Raw genomic sequence first — 21,818 nt, 5'->3', positions numbered from 1 at the left:
TAGGAATTCGAAGTTTGCCGTCGAATCAGCATCCTATACCTTGTAGAAACTGTAGAATAGGATGTACTCAATCATCCTAACCACGTGACATCCCAGAAAAAGTCCAGCCCACCTGATTGTGTCGAGTGCCTTTGCTAAATATGGTAGGTTAATAAATAAGCTTGTTGCATAGTAAATACCTAGTATAGTACGTACAGAAGAAATTGTCTCAATTATCGTGATAATGTTAGTGACGTAAGGTATGACATATAATGTAAACCATGAATAATGTGTGTGTTCAATTACTCTGCAGACTGTGCCCAAGGATATTACAGAAACGGCTCAGGATGCCAGCAGTGCAGGTCTGCGTGTAAACGCCGTGAGTGCAACCGTGACAATGGAAAGTGTAATGGTGAGTTAACGTACATACTAGCAGTACTGACAATGTTGGTCTCCGACAGGGGCGATCACACATCTCGTAGACGACCTGAAACCGTCTTTTCGTTCATCCGACCTTGATTTATTCTTGAATCTCACCCCCCCCCCCTCTCTCTCTCTCTCTCTCTCTCTCTCTCTCTCTCTCTCTCTCTCTCTCTCTCTCTCTCTCTCTCTCTCTCTCTCTCTTTCTCTCTCTCTTTCTATCTGTATAATAGTAGGGACTAGCTGCAAGAAAGGACCATATGGACCTAATGCTATCATCCTTCGGTAATAAAGTTTTCGAGTTCAAGTTCGAGTTTCCCCTCTCTCTCTCTCTCTCTCTCTCTCTCTCTCTCTCTCTCTCTCTCTCTCTCTCTCTCTCTCTCTCTCTCTCTCTCTCTCTCTCTCTCTCTCTCTCTCTCTCTCTCTCTCTCTCTCTCTCTCTCTCTCTCTCTCTCTCTCAAGTACCGCTCCTTTACTAAATTTAACGAGAACGCCTTTCTTGTAGACTTAAGTAATTCTTCTCTCTCTGATGTTTATAATTATACGGATCCTGATGATGCAATAACACACTGGATAAATGTCTTCACAGAAATATACGATAAACATGCCCCGTGGAGAATTAAGAGAGTCAAGCAAATAGTAAAACCTAAATGGTTTGATACTGAATTACAAGATGCTATTGGCCATCGTGATTTCTTAAAATCAGTTGGCAAGGAAGCGGAGTATAGAGAACAGAGAAATAAAGTAAACTCACTTAAACGAACAAAAAAGATCAAGTACTTTCATGACCTAGCGTCATCAAAGCAAAATTCAAAGAATATATGGAAAGCAATACATGAACTTACAAATAAAACGATTGCCAGTCATTCAAGTTGTGTTAAGGACATATCCCCTGATGATTTAAACACGCATTTTTCTAAAATAGCTGAAAAAGTTATTACAAATGACAAATCCAATTTGAACAATTTGAAAGTGTTAGAAGAATATTGTGAGTCGAAACAAGTTTCAAGTCAAGCGAATATTCCTCTACTTACAGTACCTGCAGTTTTTTACGCACTTACACACCTTAAGCAAACAGGCTCCCGGGGAATCGACGGCCTCGATGGTAGGATTCTTAAATTGTCAGCCCCTGTAATTTCTGAAACACTCACTTACCTTTATAATCTTTGTTTAGACAAAAAATATTTCCCAGTCGCCCTGAAACAGGCTAAAGTCATTCTTCTGTTTAAATCAGGTGACAAAAAAGACCCATCAAACTATAGGCCAATTTCAATATTGTCTGTTTTATCAAAACCACTTGAAAAACACATTAACAAACATATTCTAACGCATCTTAACCAAAACAATTTACTTCACCCTAAACAATCGGGTTTTAGAGCTAACCATTCCTTAATTTCTCTTGTTGATCAATGGCTGGAGAAAATAAACGACAATGAATTCTGTGGTGCCATTTTTGTTGATTTTGCTAAAGCCTTTGACGTTATTGATCATACGTTATTACTGAGAAAATTCGCATTGTATGGCGTCGGAATTGAAACTGTCAAACTTATTAGTTCATTTCTCACTGGCAGACAACAAACTGTACTAACAAACGCCTCGGCGTCGAGCATGCAAGAAGTAAAATACGGTGTACCACAAGGATCGGTTTTAGGACCCCTCCTCTTCTCTATATACATTAATGACCTCCCCCTACATATTCAAAATGTATGTGAACTTTTTTCAGATGACACCACAATTCACTCCAGCAACACAAATTTAACTCGCTTATCAGAATCACTTCAAAGGAGTTTAAACCAGTTGACAGAGTGGACTGAACTAAACCATATGTCTCTTAACCCAAAGAAAACCAAATATATGGTCATAACAACAAGACAAAAACGCCAGAATATTTGTTCAGCTGGTCCTGCTTTAATGATAGATGGTGAAATAGTGGAAAAAGTCGACCATCACAAACTGCTGGGTGTTAATATCGATAACAACTTGTCTTGGTCAACCCACATAGAGCAACTTAGTAAAGTGGTGTCAAAGAAAGTGTATCTCTTATCTAGAATTAAACACTTCCTGAACTGCCACACCAGAAAGTTATTCTTCATTACGTATCCACTCTATGGGACTCAGCAAGTGAAAATTCCTTAAAACAACTTAGCAGATTACATAAAAGAGCACTAAAAGTAGTATTACTAAAGCACACTACCCTCACAGAGTTAGACTACATACATTTAGGGATCTTACCTCTAAAGTCAAGACTGCTTTTTAACAAAGGAATCTTTATGCATAAAATCATATCCGAAACTCTACCCCAAACCATTTGTTCAAAGTTCTCTTTGAAGAATTCACACCACCTAATGAAATTTAACACTCCTCTTCCTAGGATAGACTTATTTAAGTCTAGTCTAGTTTATTCAGGTGGCCGTCTCTGGAACGCTCTTCCGAATGCCTTACGGGAAGCTACCAGCACAGATTCTTTCAAAAACAAATATATATCCCATTTAATGAAAATAGTATATTCTTGATTGTTATTTCCTTTGGGACACAGTCACTCACTTTTGATTTATTGTTTTGTTCACGAAATTATGATGTTCTGCATAATATCCATTGTCTTGCAGAGTTGATGTACTATTGCATAGTATTCTGACTCTAATTGACTTGCAAATTTTTGCTTTGCACCTTGTCATGAACATTTATAAACTACAATGTTTCATATAATGCACGTATGTACATAAACTTATACTGTTTTACTAATTATGTGAGTATGTAGTAGTAGTTATTATAGTAGATTTAGTCCCTCTTTAGGGCGAGGGCCAGATGCAAAAAAGTATACCAATGCTTATTCTGTTACCCTCGTAAAATAAAGAATTGTCATTGTCATTGTCATTCTCTCTCTCTCTCTCTCTCTCTCTCTCTCTCTCTCTCTCTCTCTCTCTCTCTCTCTCTCTCTCTCTCTCTCTCTGTCTCTCTCTCTCTCTCTCTCTCTCTGTCTCTCTCTCTCTTTGTTTCTCTCACTCTCTCTTTCCCCATCTCTCTCTATTTCTCACTTTCACTCTTTTGTCTTTGTCTCTCCTTTTTTTCACACACTCTTATTCTATCTCTCTCACTCTCTTTCTACTTCTCTCTTGCTCTATTTCTCTCTCCCTCTTACTCACACTCTCTCTCACTCACTCACTCACTCACTCTCTCTCTCTCTCCCTCAGTCTCTTTTCATCACCTTATTATTTCAGCCTGCCCTGACGAATGGTACGGAATGTTTTGCAACATGCCATGCACTCCAGGGTGTGGCCAATGTGACCAGGACACTGGTAGCTGTATCGCCTGTGCAGATAACCTGATCTTTCCTGAATGTACAGGTAAATTAAACAATACGAATTACATACATTTTAAATTGATCATTTTGTTTAATGTCTTAAAGCTTAAAGATTACATAATTGATCATTTATTTTCATAACTTAATTAGCGGGCAGAGGGCAAAGAAAAGAGAGAGAGAGAGAGAGAGAGAGAGAGAGAGAGAGAGAGAGAGAGAGACAGAGACAGAGAGAGACAGAGAGAAGAATAGAGACAGAGAGAAACAAAGACACTGAAACTGAACTTTATTACCAAAGGATAGAGGTTTTAGGCAAAGCCTAATCTTACAACCTGTCCCTTATACAAACACTTAATGCATACGTACAGAATATAGATAGTAAGAAGGAAAAGTTTTTTTTAAAGACGTACCTGATGTAAATAGTAACAAGGAAAAGGGTTATGGTTTCTTATACACACTCAAAAATGGGACAACAATATAGTGTGGAAATTGCAGCATAGTTGCAATAACGCATTGCATACAAACATCCAAAACAACTAATAACAAAAGGGAAAAAATGTGGGGAGGAATTGTCACAATCATTTGCATGTATATTAGTATCAATACATACACATAAAGAACAAATCAAAATACAAAAAGAGCACTAAACTATCAGACGTGAAAAGTGTTCTATTTACCCATCAAGCGGGAATGGACCTGGCGCCTAAACGTTTTCACAGAAGAGGCTAAACTTGACTTATACAAGTCTACACGAGGGATAGGGGGAACAGATTCTGGGACAGAAAGAGACAGAGAGTCAGACAGAAAGACAGATCGCGGAGAGACAGAGAGAGAAAGGCAGACAGACTCGGACAGAGATACAGAAAAAAGATTAGGTTAGGTTCACTTACTTTCTCGGATTGATTCCCATTAGAAAACAAGAGTTGTCTTTCAAGTCAGATAAGTTTACATTGGCATCAATGTCTGTACTGTAACATTGTTCTAGAGGTAGATTGTCCTTGTCAACATCATCAAATCCAAAACGTGTTGCAGACTGTGTCGACGGGTACTTCGGGTCTGCCCCTACCTGCAGCATGTGTTCAGGGACATGTGACAACAACACACCGTGTAACAAGACCACCGGTCACTGTGACGAGTGTCCACCTGGGAAAAAGGGCGACTCGTGTAATGAAGGTATGTTTGAATGGTAGTCAGAAAAAGTTAGTACATGTAGGTGATTGAATGGTCCTCTGTACACGTGTAATGAAGGTATGTTTGAATGGGAGTCAGAGAAAGTTAGTACATGTAGGTGATCAAATGGTAGTCAGAGAAAGTTAGTACATGTAGGTGATTGAATGGTAGTCAGAGAAAGATAGTACATGTAGGTGATTGAATGGGAGTCAGAGAAAGTTAGTACATGTAGGTGATCAAATGGTAGTCAGAGAAAGTTAGTACATGTAGGTGATTGAATGGTAGTCAGAGAAAGATAGTACATGTAGGTGATTGAATGGTAGTCAGAGAAAGATAGTACATGTAGGTGATTGAATGGGAGTCAGAGAAAGATAGTACATGTAGGTGATTGAATGGGAGTCAGAGAAAGATAGTACATGTAGGTGATTGAATGGTAGTCAGAGAAAGATAGTACATGTAGGTGATTGAATGGGAGTCAGAGAAAGATAGTACATGTAGGTGATTGAATGGTAGTCAGAGAAAGATAGTACATGTAGGTGATTGAATGGTAGTCAGAGAAAGTTAGTACATGTAGGTGATTGAATGGTAGTCAGAGAAAGTTAGTACATGTAGGTGATTGAATGGTAGTCAGAGAAAGTTAGTAGGCTACATGTAGGTGATTGAATGGTCCTCTGTACACGTGTATATAGCGTAGTGGGGAACTGATAATGTAAGGACATTTATTTCAAGAATTCGGCTTTTGTTACATGAAGTAAATTATTGCATGCACTTCTCAATACCACTGACTACGCAGCTTTCAGGTTCGAGATATTTGCCGCAATGAACACAGTACGCACAGCACTTTGCTATGAGTCGTCATGTTCCTTCGAAAGCCCTTTGTAGCTGTCTTCTTCTCTTCAGTCAGCATTATATTTAACCTTATGATCGTTATTGTTGTCCATAGTAATAATACGATGATTTTCAGAGTGTTCAGGTGGTCAGTACGGTCCGTCCCGCTGCTCTTTGTCCTGTGGTCAGTGTGAAGACGGACACCAGTGTCACCCCGTCACTGGACACTGTCCTCGCTGTCACCCGGGATTCTACCCCCCGCTGTGTAACGAAAGTAAGTTTGTATTATTCTTAGATAGCAATAAGCAATCCCAAAATAGCAATTGCATGTCGTTATATATTATATATCCCACAAAAGAACACAATTAGGCCGTGTCTCGCAGCTCGCAGCGCCAACATTCTGATTGTGCAACATATTTCAGACAGTTGGTTAGCATTAATTTTTATCTCCCTAAATTCTGGAAATTGGATTCGGAATTCATGACTTTTTCAATGAAAAGTTTATGGGTTGATTCTGCATAGTCGATGAGATTTTTTTCTGTTTATCAAACTCCTTAACAGTTTGTTGCAACCGATATGCTGATGTCAAGTTTGTTTGTTCGAAAACACCGTGCTTGTTGTCAAATGCGTATCTATATATTTCTCCTCAATCTTTGACATAATTTATGTATTGTTAAAATAAAGAGATTGTAAATGATTGTCAGTTTATGAGAACACCTTGTACGACCCTCCTTGGAAATGTAATCTGGCGTCTTTGATTTACTTTTTGAAATGTGCACACATGCAGCTTGCGATGACACCTATGGACAGAACTGCAGTGAGAGTTGTGGTCAGTGTAAAGGGGGACAACCGTGCAACACAACGACAGGCAGCTGTACTGCAGGCTGTGAGCCAGGCTACACCGGAGAGCTGTGTAATGCAAGTACGTATTGTGTACAAACCATCTACTTTTCTGAAACGCTCAAACATCAGGCACGGATAGGCTGCTATAGCGTTCCAACAAATACATGATTCTATCACATGTGTTTCACAGACTAGGATACTCTATTCTAACACTATTCTAATTGTTCGACCACATGTTTAATCGTACTCTTGCGGGGCTGTTTGGCGAAGAATGTAACCAACATTATCCCATGACCTGCCTCTTTGTCTCTGTTAGCTGAGGAGGTGATTATTCTGGATAATCCATCACAACCATATGGATAATCCATCACAACCGAGTCTCGATCTCACCTGTCATTGGTCATTGTCTTTGATCTCAGAGTACAAATGATTAATTTATAGAGGTCATCTGCATATTTATCGTTAACTCGGAGACTACTTTCTTTACCAAAACGATTGAAATATTCTGCGGTATAAAAGTCGAACTCACGTTTAGCTAACGATCTACTTACATTTTAACATTGAAGAAATAAAGAAAACACATAATCTGCTGGGGTGAAAAGAGCTGAGTGAAGATTATGAGTTGGCCGAAGCGGTGAGAGAGAGAGAGAGAGAGAGAGAGAGAGAGAGAGAGAGAGAGAGAGAGAGAGAGAGAGAGAGAGAGAGAGAGAGAGAGAGAGAGAGAGAGAGAGAGAGAGCGTGATAGAGACAGACAGTGATCTTTCTTTCTTTATTTGGTGTTTAACGTCGTTTTACAGACAGTGATTCAAGGCGCATAACTCAAGTACTCTTCATAGGCAACCGCTTAGATCAATCCCGACAACAAAATCCTGATTCAAAATCCTGAGCGACGAAATAAGAATTAAACTAAGACAGCATGCTTACAGTTTTGTTCATTTGCTATCGCTTTTAGAGCATTGATTGCTAAATCTGGTTCAACAGAACAAGGCTGTCCCATCTGTCGTCTGCTGCAGATCTGCGACAGATCTGTCGTTTGCTACAGAATTACAGGCTAAGCTTACTGATCAAGTTGACCTGCAACATGGAAATTGCCACTTACAAAGTTGGAGATACGATTAAAATAAAAGGTGGCGAAGAAGGTCGGATCTTGCGTGTGTTCTTTTTCAATTTTGAAGTGAACAACGGTGTCTAGGTTCAGGTCATGCAGGCAGATAGATACATTTTTGACCTACATTGTATAGACCAGCAGAACAAAACTAAGCTTACCGCAGTACAGTACAGATAACTTACTGGCCTAAGACTGAAAGCCAGACATCAAAGTAAGGCTCACCTAAATGACGATTGAAGAAGTTATGGCCCTGTCACACGACCATTTTAAAGCCTGCGTATGCCGACGTATGGGACATTTGAATAAGTACGCTGGCGTACGTCGAATACGTTATGGGTACGTTTTGTATACGTTAAGAGGACGCTGGAGCACGCTGGCATACGTCGTAGTACGCTGACCATACGTCGAGAATTGTTGTGCATGCCAGCGTGCTTCAGCGTCCTCTTAACGTATACGAAACGTACCCATAACGTATTCGACGTACGCCAGCGTACTTATTCAAATGTCCCATACGTCGGCATACGCAGGCTTTAAAACGGTCGTGTGACAGGGCCATAAGTAATCCAAATGTGAACACTAAAGCACAACAGCTCGAATAAGCACATCCTCATCGCTTGTAAAATCACACACTCGCAGTCTTTTTGGCGAATGCCTCTGACAACCGACTTGGGTCACCGACTGAAACCGGCCGGTAACTGCACAGTTTCAAATGCATTGAACTGCGCAATCGCTGTAATTCCTTTTTTTAAGCAGTATTGATGACTAAATACAAAAGCAGACGTTTTATGGCGCGTTTACCAAAAATACAAAAGGGGACTCGTTTCTCGTTTCGCACATGAATTTGATGACACGATTTGCGGTCGCTGAAGGTTTGGCCAGCAGAAAACAGGCACTTGCAGAGTTTGTGTCAAAAAGTGGTGTTTTTTTTTAATGAAAACGTCGGAGTAATGGGATAAAAAGCTTACACACCTCGTCCTAAATATCATTCATATTTTCCTTCGGGTAGATTTCCAGGTATTAGCTCGCCAGAGGCTCGGTAATACTTGAAAATCGACCCTAGGGAAAATATGCACGATATTTAGAACTCGGAGTGTGTAACCTATATATATATATAATATCTGCCAGTTCCACACTGCATAACATCCACATGATTACATACATGAATAACTTAATACATTGTTTCAGCGTGTGAGGAAGGACTGTACGGAGAAAGGTGTAACAAGTCATGCAGTAACTGTCAGGTGAACACCACGTGTCATCATCAACACGGACAGTGTCTATTCGGATGTGCACCAGGGTTCTCTGGAAATCTGTGTGGTACGTATGATATTACGTCGTTATTATTAGACATGTACATGGATAAAAGAAGCGAGTTCCTTTTTTTTCAGTCAGCAAGCAACTGAAAAACATACCTTTGACGTAGGTATAGCCATCCTAACGGTATAACCTTTCCTTGTTAACCATCGAGTCAAACACCACAGACCCCTCAAGGTTTGAACGTTGAGCAAAAGCGTTCTAACTCTTGAACACATGCCAGAAGGCATCAGTCTTGACTTTGTCTTGTGCGGAGAGGGCATAATTATGTACGAGTGTTTGTGTTAGGGGGAGGGGGGGTGCATGCTTGTGTGCGTGCAAATGTATGTTGTTGCGATTTTGTTGTTGTTGTTGTTCTTGTGCAAAATGTATTTCCTTTATACCAGCCAGTGTCGTTCAGGTGTATTCGCCACACAAGGGCGTTTTATTTACACACAACGTGCTTGTTTTGTTTACGCCAGATGCAAAGCGGACAGAACAGCCGTCTACTACAGCGTTCATGGTTGGCGTGATCGTTGGTGTTCTTGTCATCGTTGTCTTTGCTGCTGTTCTCATCGTTGTCATCAGGTAATATGTGCTGAGAATTAAACAAACATAACACGGTATACAAATTACACAGTCCCCCTCCCCGCGCACACACACACACACACACACACACACACACACACACATACACACACACACATACACACACACACACACACACAGACACGCACGCACGCACGCATGCTCAAAATGAGAGAGAGAGAGAAAGAGAGAGAGGTGGGGCGATGCATGTGTGTGTGTGTGTGTGTGTGTGTGTGTGTGTGTGTGTGTGTGTGTGTTGAGGGGTGTTTGTTCGTGCGTGGACATTTTTTTTATATCTGCTTGTGCCCGCGTTTGTTTACTTTAAACATCATCCTTGTTTACCGTCGTTCAACACCTACCTCTGCAACAGCACTACGTGGGTTTGTTTTTAAATGCCTGTGTGCGTGCTTATCACAGACGACGCAGAAGCACTCGCAAGCATGACAGCACAAAGGGAGACGCGACAGAGATGCAAAGTAGCAGGGTGTCTACAATCAACGACCCTTCGCCATCTTCTGATCCTGCAGGTACTGACAAAGCATACATCTGAAACTTGACTTTGGGGCTTAACTTAACGAAGTGTCTTCATCAATGAAACACATTAGTCTTGTATGTGCAGTTTTAATTAGAATCCACCTATTCCAATACCCCCCCTCCCCCCCCCCTCTGAATGTGTCCTTTGATCACAAACTAAGATGGGGTTGTGTTATTTGTTGGGGGGATTGAAACTACGGGATATGAAATAATAAATTAGATAATGTGAAAATTAATGTTTCTGCAATGACGAAGATACCTTGAAAATGTTGAGTGGTAAGAGAGAGAGAAAGAGAGAGAGAGAGAGAGAGAGAGAGAGAGAGAGAGAGAGAGAGAGAGAGAGAGAGAGAGAGAGAGAGAGAGAGAGAGAGAGAGAGAGAAAGAGAGAGAGAGAGAGAGAGAGAGAGACAGAGAGAGAGACAGAGACAGAGACAGAGACAGAGAGAGACAGAGAGAGGTGAAGAAGGTAACATATAGACAGAAAACAAACATATTTGTACGCATAGTCAATTGCTAACACTTCTTGCCATCTAATATACTAATGGTTTGTAGCAATTAAAACAACTAGACAAATATATTTTGTTCAGACAAGTCCAGTGGCAATGGCGAGGCTAATGTCTACGCAGTTGCGATTCCTAAATCCAAACGGCCACGTGACGTCATATACGAAAACGTCACTTTACCTGCTAAACTGTCACAAGAACTAAACACTGCTACATCACTGGGCGAAAAGTGGCGTTTTGTATCTTACAAAACTACTAAAAATCCCAACAAAACTTCAAGTTTCAATGGGTTTATTACATTTTGGTGTTCACGACAACGCCAGATTTTGATTGGATTTTGTTGAAGTTATCGCTGCGAAATTGCCTGGAATTTCAGCGCGTTTTGCGACGGTCAAAACATCATGTTAAACCATGTTACAGCATGTCTGTAACATGCAAAAATGTCAAGTTTTGATGGGATTAAAGCTTTGGTTTAACGCCAAGTAACATCATGTTATCGTAGACTTAACTTGCAAAACTGCTTGTTTTGGTGGTGTTACAGCTTGCTTGTAATGTGATTAACATCATGTTATTGCTGGTTTAACATGCAAAACCCCATGTTATGTTGGTGTTAAACATTGTTCAAATGCCTATTAACTCCATGTTATGTTGGTGTTAAAGCTTGCTCAAATGCCTATTAACACCATGTTAGTTGGTGTTAGGCTTGATTATTAATGTAAAAAAACACCATGTTATGACGTTCACATAATTGTTTTCACCTGGATGGAATTTTGTGGAAAAGAAAGCATGTTCTTTGGGAATTGTGTGCGGGTTTCATGCTTGGATATTGCACTTTGCTGACTTGTCACAGGTCAATTTACATTTAACAATATTAGTTTTCAAATGCATCATCCTTCACACATTATGTAAACATCTTTAACATTAACACTTTGGTTGTAAAATTATTGCACTTTATTCAAACAGGACAAAAACAAAAATGCTGATTCACAATGTACAATAGCAAAGGACTATTTTGAGTGGAGACAGTGTTCATCCACACTATAATTGGATAAGCTAAAATAAATTATTCAAATCGGTGAAGGCCACACGAAATGAAAACACACCATCAGTAAATTACTTCCCTTGTGAGTAAGAGCGTCATACCCATAAAAGCCATGTAAGTTTTAGCCCATGTGAGTGTGTGTTGGGAGGGGAGGGGGGGGGAGGGGGCAGATGCCCTGTGAAAACATTGGCCATAGATGTGAATTACTTCCCTTGGGTATGAACATTTATGAATGATTAAATGGGTGAAAGAAGGCCACACAAAATGAAAATCAGTAAATAACTAAATCACTTCTCTTGTGAGTAAGAACAGTCATACCAATGTTTCAACTTTTTGCTAAAAATTCGCCCACAATGTGACCTTCAAAGTTGAAAAGGGGTAACTGAACTTCATGTTTGGATGTCATGGAGTCCAACATGTCAGTAAATTTTGAAAGCCCTAGATTCATAAACATCTGAAAACTGCTCAACGTCTTTGCATCACGGCACATTAATAAAAGTAAGAGTTAGTAAGACTGGCCTAACTGCTATGGTGAGGCAGTAATCACTCGTTGATGAATTCTTTTCTTTCTTTATTTGTTGTTTAACGTCGTTTTCAACCATTCAAGGTTATATCGCGACGGGAAAAGGGGGAGATGGGATAGGGGAAAGGGGGCAGATGGGATAGAGCCACTTGTCAATTGTTTCTTGTTCACAAAAGCACTAATAAAAAAACTGCTCCAGGGGCTTGCAACGTAGTACAATATATGACCTTACTGGGAGAATGCAAGTTTCCCGCGGGGGGTCTCGTTGATGAAGAATTATTTGAATTCTGAATTTCGAACAAACAAATGCAGTGTCCCTCCAAACAGGCCTCCAAGAATAAAAAAAAAGCTGGTCTTAAAAAGGAGGAAATCTGCTTAATATGTAGGTAAATGCACAACAGGTTGTGAACAGAAAATCCAAAAACGTAAGGTCTTAAAAGCGGGGAAGTTTGAAAAGGGGGGGAGGGGGGAACCTAAAATGTGGCGATCATAACAACCGGCATGGGTGGCCGAGTGGTAACGCACTTGCGATCGGAATCGAGAGGTTGCGTGTTCGACCCTGGGTCAGGCCGCTATTTTCTCCCCCCTTTCCTAACCTAGGTGGTGGGTTCAAGTGCTAGTCTTTCGGATGAGACAAAAAACCGAGGTCCCTTCGTGTACACTACATTGGGGGTGCACGTTAAAGATCCCACGATTGACAAAACGGTCTTTCCTGGCAAAATTGTATAGGCATAGCTAAAAATGTCCACCAAATATCCGTGTGACTTGGAATAATAGGCCGTGAAAAGTAGGATATGCGCCGAAATGGCTGCGATCTGCTGGCCGATGTGAATGCGTGATGTATTGTGTAAAAAAAATTCCATCTCACACGACATAAATAAATCCCTGCGCCTTGAATATGTGCGCGATATAAATTGCATAAAAAAAAATTTAAAAAATCCCTGCGCTTAGAACTGTACCCACGGAATACGCGTGATATAACTATAAGCCTCATATTGATTGATTGATTGATAATTTATCTAACAAAGTTCATTCTGAAATCTTCTTCAGCGTTTGATTATGGAGAGACTAAATCCTCAGTTCAGATGTGGTCTTCAAGGCACAGTGCAGCTCACAGCCTTCGTTTTGCGTTTTTGTTGTAGCTGAGTGCATTTACAGTTCAAAAATCCTCCTATGGTAGTAAAACAAAACCAAAACTACCCAACGACGACATCTGTGAAGCTCGACAGTTGGCTTGTTCACGCGAGTGCATAAATTAACCTAGTTATTACCTGGTGTTTGGTCAGAGTTCGATTCAACTGAGTGATTCCGGCCTCCATTTTGTCTTACACAAACTCATGATGATGTCTGACATAGTTTGCTACTAGTGACGTGTCTTTTTGTGCATGATGTGATGACCTGATCTAAATTTAGATCCAAAAATAGGTCAAGACCAGCCGGGACAGAGTCCGAAATTAATTCGTAAAAAAATCGCAGTTCTTGACTCTTTGGGTGCAAGTCAATGAAACTCAGTAGTTCTTCTAACGGATAGCTGCCTGAGGTATGACTAAAAACCCCAGGGGATCCATGCACCTGGCTTTGACAAGTTCAGTACCTTTAACTCCTTGTCTCCCAGGTTCGGATATATCCGTACCCACTTTCTTTCTTTCTTTATTTGGTGTTTAACGACGTTTTCAACCATTCAAGGTTATATCGCGACGGGGGAAGGGGGGAGATGGGATAGGGGAAAGGGGGGAGATGGGATAGAGCCACTTGTTTAATTGTTTCTTGTTCACAAAAGCACTAATCAAAAAATTGCTCCAGGGGCTTGCAACGTAGTACAATATATGACCTTACTGGGAGAATGCAAGTTTCCAGTACAAAGGACCTAACATTCCTTACATACTGCTTGACTAAAATCTTTACAAACATTGACTATATTCTATACAAGAAACACTTAACAAGGGTAAAAGGAGAAACAGAACCGTTAGTCGCCTCTTACGACATGCTGGGTAGCATCGGGTAAATTCTTTCTCGTCCCAACCAATATGGGACTCCCCCTAACCCGCGGGGGGTATCCGTACCCACTCATATGGCTCTATCTGACCAGGTATGGATATATCCGTACACACAGTCACTATGTACATTTCATCTGTTCTCATTCAGCACATATCCGCATCCTGCTTAGACGGTTAGCTTCAGTCGCTTCCTGTAACGTTGATCTAACGCCAGCATTCTAGCCTGTTGATACACAGTTTCTACAATTCTGAGTGACCTGCTGCAGCACAGCTGGTCTCGGCTTAAAAAATCTTGGTCAACATAGATGGGGTACAAAGTGTTATAAAATAAAGCGTCCTTCCAAAGTCGATGACAGGTCCCCAGAGTATTCACAAAATTATATGGTACTGGAAGCCTTGCATGGCGACGAAAAAGATGTCCACGCCCACATGAAGAAGTATCCTTCATGGCTTCAGCAGAAACAGTCGGCTGGGGATGAGGACAGCAGCTAATGGGGAACCTATGTAAAACATATAGACAAGAACAAAAATATGTCAATGGGAAAACAAAGAAAGAAGTAGAGAAGGACCTCCCCACCTTAACACAGTGAAAATGAAAAACACATGTGAATGTACTTATGTTTTAAATCCCTCCCCCCCCCCCCCCCAATTAAGACCAATTATCCAAGATATTTTTCAGTCCTCAAAGGAGAATTTCACTGTTCAGTCTCACAGAACCCTCAAGAAAACTGAGCTGTGCTAATATATTATATAACTGCAAACATCCCTCAAATTCAATATTGCAAGCCACTATACATTCCTCATAAAGGCACATTCCTTCATGCTCACGTGTGAAAACTAACATAAGTTTACAAGTGTGTATCTAGTTATAATAATAATAATAATAACGGGCATTTATAAAGCGCCTTATCAGAAGTTAAAAGCGCGTGACAACCATACATGTATAAAAAATTCATACAATCACTGTCAGATTCAAACAACACATCATGCACATCTCACATCCCCAGACTCTATGCTAAGGCCAACAACAACAAAAATAGTCTGTTTACGGTATCCCAACCGACCCCACCTGTATCTGTTCCTTGCTGTTCTCCAAGAGACACCATGGTGCAGCAAGCTGAAGGGTGTCCTGTCGTATTTCCTCGAAGTTGTAGTAGGCAACCAGGTCAGGAGCAGGAGGTGGGGGGCGACTGACCTGCAGCAGAATTCAAATCAATTAGTCAAGTCACTATGACATATCTTTATTGTTATCGCCACACCAACCCTAAATTTTTCCTTCCATACTGTATTTGTTATCCTGAGAGAGAAAAACATCCATGTTGCAGACTCAACTGGAAAAATTCCCTTCTCCATCATCTAGTGGACAGAGCTCACATGATTTCAAACAAATCTTTTTTTAAAGTCACATACTTTGTGCGACAGTGTTAGTTTACTGCAACTGTAATTTATAAATAGCAAATTAGCTCAGGTGGTAGAGCACTGGACTTGTGATCGAGAGGTCGCTGGTTCGAATCCGGGCCGGGGTGGACACGGGTCAACTTTATGTGCAGACCCAGAGACGGTATCCATCTCCCACCCCCGTGTCACCACAATGGCACGTTAAAGATCTTGGTCATTCTGCCATAAGTGCAGGTGGCTGAATACACCTAAACACGCAGACACCTGGGTAGCGCGACTCCGTTGCCGCTAGCTTTCCACTGGGTGGAAGCGACCCGAATTTCCCAGCAATGGGACAATAAAGTAATGAAAAATGAAAAAATAAATAAATAAATAAATAAATATCACTTATCACTATCAGATAATCAGCTAAATGCCTGGCAGATGACCCTCATTCAAAGTGAGTCGTGGCTAAACCATGAAACTAGAAAAACAGGTTATACAGTGGAACACCCCTTTTAAGACCTCCAATAATCTGAGAAAATTCAGTCTTAAAAAGGAGGGAGTCTTAAAAGGGGGGTAATTTTACAGAGGTTATGAACAGAAAGTCTGAGAAAACAAGGTCTTTAAAAGGAGGGAGTCTTAAATTGGGGGGTCTTAACAGGGGGTTCCACTGTACCACAATATAAATCTCACACTGACAGCGGACAAAAACTGAGAAAACACCCAGTATACATGTACCGGTACTCACAAAAGAGTTACAAGTAGCATCTCCAGGAGCCGAAATCCCAAGCCCTTGATATCTGCACTTTTAGCATCTTGTACCTTGAATAGTATGAAGATAACATGTCATTGTCACCGTCAGTAAATCACTATATCAAAATTATCAATATCATATGATTACTTACTAAAATAACTTTATGAAGTGATCTAGCACTGTCAATGGCAATAGTATCATGACAGTTTGACAGTGAGATTACGATTAATCATCCTCATTAACAAATAACATAGATCAGTTCTAATGTAGTACCTGTTTGTTGTGAACTCACCAGCAGGAGTATTGCATGTATTAATTGCGCATTACTGAATCCATGCACCCACATAGTCTCTTACTAATTTGCAAAACCATAATGACTTCAAACCTCTGATGAATTACATAACTCATTTATGAAGAGTAGTTAATACTAATAGTTGAAGTACAAACCCAAGTTTGTGTGCGTGTTTGTATGTGTGGGTGGGGGTGTCGAGGGGGGGGGGGGGGGGTGGAGACGGTTACTGATGGTTCACTCACAAAAATGTACACTTACTAAGTAACTATTTTCAAAGCTTCTTGCTTACCTTGGAATAGTGTCAAGCAGCTTATGTTGTGTCTAGATCAGCCATCAGATCTTCACACTCAGCGGGGTCAGCCTGCACATGCTGCAAACTGGACATGCCTGCAATTCTTGAGCAACCAAGCTGTTGTTGCGGAGACAACGGAACCATGCTCAAGTCAGGTCCAACTGAAATAAAAGCATATTGTTAGCTGATAAATGATTTGGTCAAGCAAAACCATGCGGTATTTTTTTAATAAAATATTTAAATTTAGGCAAGCGATTCACAGAGCGCAGCGCGCTGTGCAGCGCGGCAATTCACAGAGCGCGGCACGTTGTGCAGCGCAGCGATTCCCAGAGCGCGGCTATTGCTCTCACCAGCGCAGATTGTTGATGCGCTTTATTTTTGTACATGTATGCATGATTATCAGCAACATTTTACACTCTTTCTTTGCAAAAGCAACTTCAGAGTTCAGGGCTGCAAGACTACAAAATTGCACTTTATGCAGACTGAATATAATTATATACGCCTTCAAATCAACTGGAAAAAAACCCATGCTGAAAAAATGATCTGCGCATGCGCGAATTCCAAAATGGCTGCTGAAGTGTTAACTGGTGTGACACCGATTAACAGTTCCGCGGCACTGTACTCGGATAATTGTTTAAAAACGTCATCCCAGTTTAAAAACTCAGCTCCTTTCCATATATAGTAGAAGCCATTGCAATGACATGTAGTGATATGAGTATGACTGCCAAGTATTCAAGGCCGGTGTCACAAACTGAAAACTCTGCCTGAACAGTCCTTCTCATTGCGGTCAATGCGCATGCGCTAACATGGGGAGATTAATCAGGTCGTGAACAACCTACGGTTTCTGTAGCAAGTTGGTTTTTTGGCGGGGTGGAGTTGCTAACCCCACGCCCAACCCTCCTCCTTTATCCGGGCTGCGGCCCTATGCTCCACAGGGAGTCTACAGGAATAAGTCAAGTAAGTCAAGAACAACCTAACCCTTACCCTAACCCATGGTTCGATGGGTCAAAGGGTCGCATTTTTGTAAGTCCAAGATTGGCGCATGCGCATTGACCGCAATGAGAAGGATTGTTCAGCAGAGGCAGGCACGTTTTTACATCGACGCGGCGATATACTGGTGAATTCAGTTGAAATAGTGAGAGAGAGAGAGAATGGCTCAGCTCTGTTTTTCGCTTTATTGACAGTTTTATTTCTCAAATAGATCAGATAGATGTAGCTGTTGTAAACTTTGCGATTGTGAAGGAAATGTATCGGCAGAATACATCGCGCGTCGTGAATCGCAGCGTTCCTCGTAGCGCCGCGCGTTGTAAATCGCAACGCTGCACAAGGCGCCGCGCGCTGTGAATCCACTTCGTTAAATGTATGTATACCTCGCTGCTGCAAAAATAATGTACTTATTTACTATTAGCATTTAGCTGGTCATTCAAACCATAGCTTGTTTAAAGCTAGTAGTAGCAGTAGTATTTAGTACTAGTAGTTTGTTTGTTTGTTTGTTTGTTTATTTGCTTAACGCCCAGCCGACCACGAAGGGAAATATCAGGGCGGTGCTGCTTTGACATTTAACGTGCGCCACACACAAGACAGAAGTCGCAACACAGGCTTCATGTCTCACCTAGTCACATTATTCTGACACCGGACCAACCAGTCCTAGCACTAACCCCATAATGCCAGACGCCAGGCGGAGCAGCCACTAGATTGCCAATTTTACAGTCTTAGGTATGACCCGGCCGGGAGTACTAGTAGTAATGATTTAGTAAAATACTACTATAGTAGAACTCGAACTCCTATTGCTAGTAAATTACTAATTAGTGCACACAAGAACAACCATGGCAGTTGGCAATGGCACCGGCAGAATACGATCAAATATTAGTATTAGCCTCACCATGGGTTGACGTCCCATCAAAATGAATCACTGAATGAATTAGGGACTGAATCAAACTTCAGAGACATTACAATTTTTCACAAAGACTGATTTTCAGCAAACAGCCATGTTTACCTGTACAAATGTATCAGTGCTATCACTATGACTATGAGTATGACAGTGTGGTAACTGGTAAGCTTAGTATTTTGGTTCGAGCACAGGCGGAAGGTATCGTCCACTGGACCACTAGACTACTTTCATACTCATACGAGTCATAGAAAGTAGTGGTCCAGTGAACGATACCTTCCGCCTGTGGTTCGAGACAGAGACAAAGTTGAAACTTAATTCGAGAAGCCAAACGGCTGACGAATACTTACGTATTTTGAGCAAAACCCACACACGTCGACCACAAGTTGATGTCTGCTGGAGTACGTAGTCATAAAAACGTCCATAAAGCTTGGTTTTGAAACGTTTCTTAGCACGAGTTAGATTTATCCGCCATTTTCGATAACATTTTACTGCACATGGCGCATGCGCGGTCTGCGCGACTTTACCAAACTATCGCCGGCACAGGCCACTGATCTAAAAAGAGAGACTGACAAACTGTACAGGCGCCTTATGGTGATAACCCAGGGGCGGACGAGCCGGAAAAAAAAAGAAGAAGAAGAAAAAAAAAAATTTCTATGCTGATTCTATGACCATTTCTAAGTTTAAATGGCACCAGATGGCACCATTTTGCTTCTTTAGGCAAAAAAAAATTACGGGGGGGGCATGCCCCCGGACCCCCCTAGAAAATTCGGGCGCTTCGCGCCCATCACATTCACTTTCGATTCAAAGTGCCCCCCCCTTACAAAGCAACTGATCCGCCCCTGTAACCCGACAGGCACAACCATGCTGTTGTTGTACGTTGTTGTGTTTTGTAGTTGTTTCAAGTGCAGATGATGAGGCCGTGTGCCAAAAGCAACTAATTAAAAAAAAGTGTGTGTGTGTGTGTGTAAAGCCGAGCGGTGGTAGCTTCACGTAGATATAAGGGAAGGGCTCCTAATATGGACCGGCTCCTAATATGGACCACCTCCTGTTCTGAAAAACTAACGGCGCTAGAGCGCCCCCCCCAAAAAAAATTCGCTGTATTGCAGAAACACAAATCTCAAAACCGTTAGGCTTTTTCTCTTTTTTTCACTCAGTTTGGCAGCGTTCACTCTAAATTTGCCGCCGAAAACGAACTCGTTTCTGTCCACAGCCAAAGCTTTTATCACACAAAAATTGCTATATATGACAGCTAAGACCGCATTTGTTACATTTTAGCAGGGTTGACCCCGAGTTTTTACCGTGCAAACAAAAAATAATAGCAAGATCTCAAAGTATGTGCGAGTCCCCTAATATGGACCACCTTCAACAAATCGAGAAAAAAAAGCTAAAAGCTATTTTCAATAATTCATTAAGAAGCTTGCTGGAAATAACCTATAACTAGTCCTCAAGATTTAAAAAAAAAGTCTTCTTTTCGTGGAAGTTGACAATTTCACTTATTTTCACTCTGTTTTTGATAAGCTTCTTTAGTTTCCTGGTGTGCTTCAAATAATGCTCTCATCAACCCGAAACAGATCAATCTAAAGCATATTTGAATTAGACTGACTTGTACACTAAGTTGTATCATGTTATTTTGAAGTATAGGGGGCTTTTTACAGTGATTTGTGAAGGCCGCTTCACTGGTCCATATTAGGCGCCCAGGCTCCTATTATGGACCATTTGTGATTTTGTCTGTATTTAATTTTTGTTGAATGTTTATCAAAGCTATTTCACTCTAATTAGGCCTAACGGTTAACCTAAGAGAAATAAAGGACTACCAAACACAAAATAAAACTTCTTCGCAAGAAAACACGCTAGTTATCAGCATGAAACAAAAAGTGGTCCATATTAAGAGCCCTTCCTAACTGTCTGTGTCTGCGTCGAAGATATTACCGTGAATGTGTTTTTAAAAGACATTTGGTTTAAACATAAGTTTATTTTAACAAGGGTTACAATCATGACATGTATACAAAGTTCACAGAAACAGCAACAAGCTAGAAGCTTATAGTGGTGTTCCTGCATGACAGTACAACATAAGGCGGTAACGGGTGAAAAATGTGTCTCAATAAACCAAATCTATTAATAACGTAATGAACGTTGCATAATGATTATAAAGAAAGACAGTAAAGGAAGGAAGGAGGGAAAGAAGATGAATAAAAGAAGAGGGATGGGTAGGAGATGTGCAGAAGTTAAAGTTGTTGTCCGGCTTGTAGAGCATTTATTCTGACTTGCCCAAAGCGGCCTGAACGTTCAATGAACGAGTGTACGGTGGAAAACATTTTCCTGTTCAAATCTAAAGAATACTGTCTGTCTCCGTTTAAAAGGTGGGGGAGGTGAATTGTGTGATTAGGGAGAGTATGTATAGTTTCTTGACGTGCTTCGCGATAATTTGGACAATCGAGTATGAAGTGTTGTACGGATTCGGACGGGAATCCACAGTCACAAGATGCATCTGTAGCAACGTGACGTCTCACTAGATCGTTATTGAGATCACTTATATATAACCTGAGCTTACAGTGAATTATTTGTGACATGCGATCTCCAGAATAAAAATTACACGGCGGACAAATCGTTTTTTGACAAAAAGTGCTTAAATTCACTTAGGGAATCACTAAGTTTTATATAGTCTGGTAAAGAATTCCAGAGTTGTGTAGTAGATGGGAGACATGAGTTTCTATATAATTCACATTTGACAGGACGGCATTCACACCACACGCACCAGACACGAACCGACGAACAAAATACTTCTGACAACAAAATGTAAAATCAATTAACAAGAGTGTAGTAAGATTCCAAATTGTATTCAGACCAAAACAACAATCATAAAATATACATGGGTTCTTTCATATGTGTGTGTGTGTGTTGATGATGATAACTAGTTTTAACGTCCTCTTAGAACTGCAACTTGCTTTAGGACAGGTAGAGTTAATATGCTTTATGTGGGGACAAGACACTGAACAAACATGCAACCAGAGAACACATATATGATCGTGTTATAATTATATCTGGAAGTCTGTTGCGATATTTCAAAATGGGGATGGAAGTGA

The 21,818-nt window shown here is 40.8% G+C and overlaps 1 protein-coding gene and 1 long non-coding RNA gene across 2 annotated transcripts; one reads left to right on the top strand and one right to left on the bottom strand.

Moving 5' to 3' along the window:
- Positions 1–127: 127 nt before the first annotated feature.
- Positions 128–14,618, top strand: LOC138954232 (scavenger receptor class F member 1-like). Its single transcript, XM_070326124.1, has 9 exons — positions 128–391; positions 3,618–3,743; positions 4,730–4,870; positions 5,832–5,969; positions 6,483–6,617; positions 8,832–8,963; positions 9,422–9,527; positions 9,945–10,054; positions 14,521–14,618. Exons 1-9 carry the CDS (start codon positions 268–270, stop codon positions 14,616–14,618), a joined length of 1,110 nt encoding a protein of 369 aa, XP_070182225.1. The 5' UTR covers positions 128–267.
- A 402-nt stretch (positions 14,619–15,020) lies between these two features.
- LOC138954231 (uncharacterized) lies at positions 15,021–19,334 on the bottom strand. The gene is made up of 4 exons (XR_011451763.1): positions 19,083–19,334; positions 16,842–17,005; positions 16,255–16,328; positions 15,021–15,321 (listed from the first exon to the last, which is right to left on the bottom strand). It is a non-coding gene; the product is annotated as an uncharacterized lncRNA (long non-coding RNA).
- Positions 19,335–21,818: the final 2,484 nt, after the last annotated feature.

Source organism: Littorina saxatilis, unplaced genomic scaffold (genome assembly GCF_037325665.1).
Source record: "Littorina saxatilis isolate snail1 unplaced genomic scaffold, US_GU_Lsax_2.0 scaffold_887, whole genome shotgun sequence".
Taxonomy (NCBI): Eukaryota; Metazoa; Mollusca; class Gastropoda; order Littorinimorpha; family Littorinidae; genus Littorina; species Littorina saxatilis.
This window is presented reverse-complemented; position numbering and strand designations above follow the sequence as displayed.

Bases quoted from the DNA above. Each gene is read 5' to 3' on its own strand.
- LOC138954232 (XM_070326124.1), top strand. From the start codon at position 268: ATGTGTGTGTTCAATTACTCTGCAGACTGTGCCCAAGGATATTACAGA. The intron at 392-3,617 runs GTGAGTTAACGT...TTATTATTTCAG, and splicing joins TGACAATGGAAAGTGTAATG to CCTGCCCTGACGAATGGTAC. The intron at 9,528-9,944 runs GTAATATGTGCT...TGCTTATCACAG, and splicing joins GTTCTCATCGTTGTCATCAG to ACGACGCAGAAGCACTCGCA.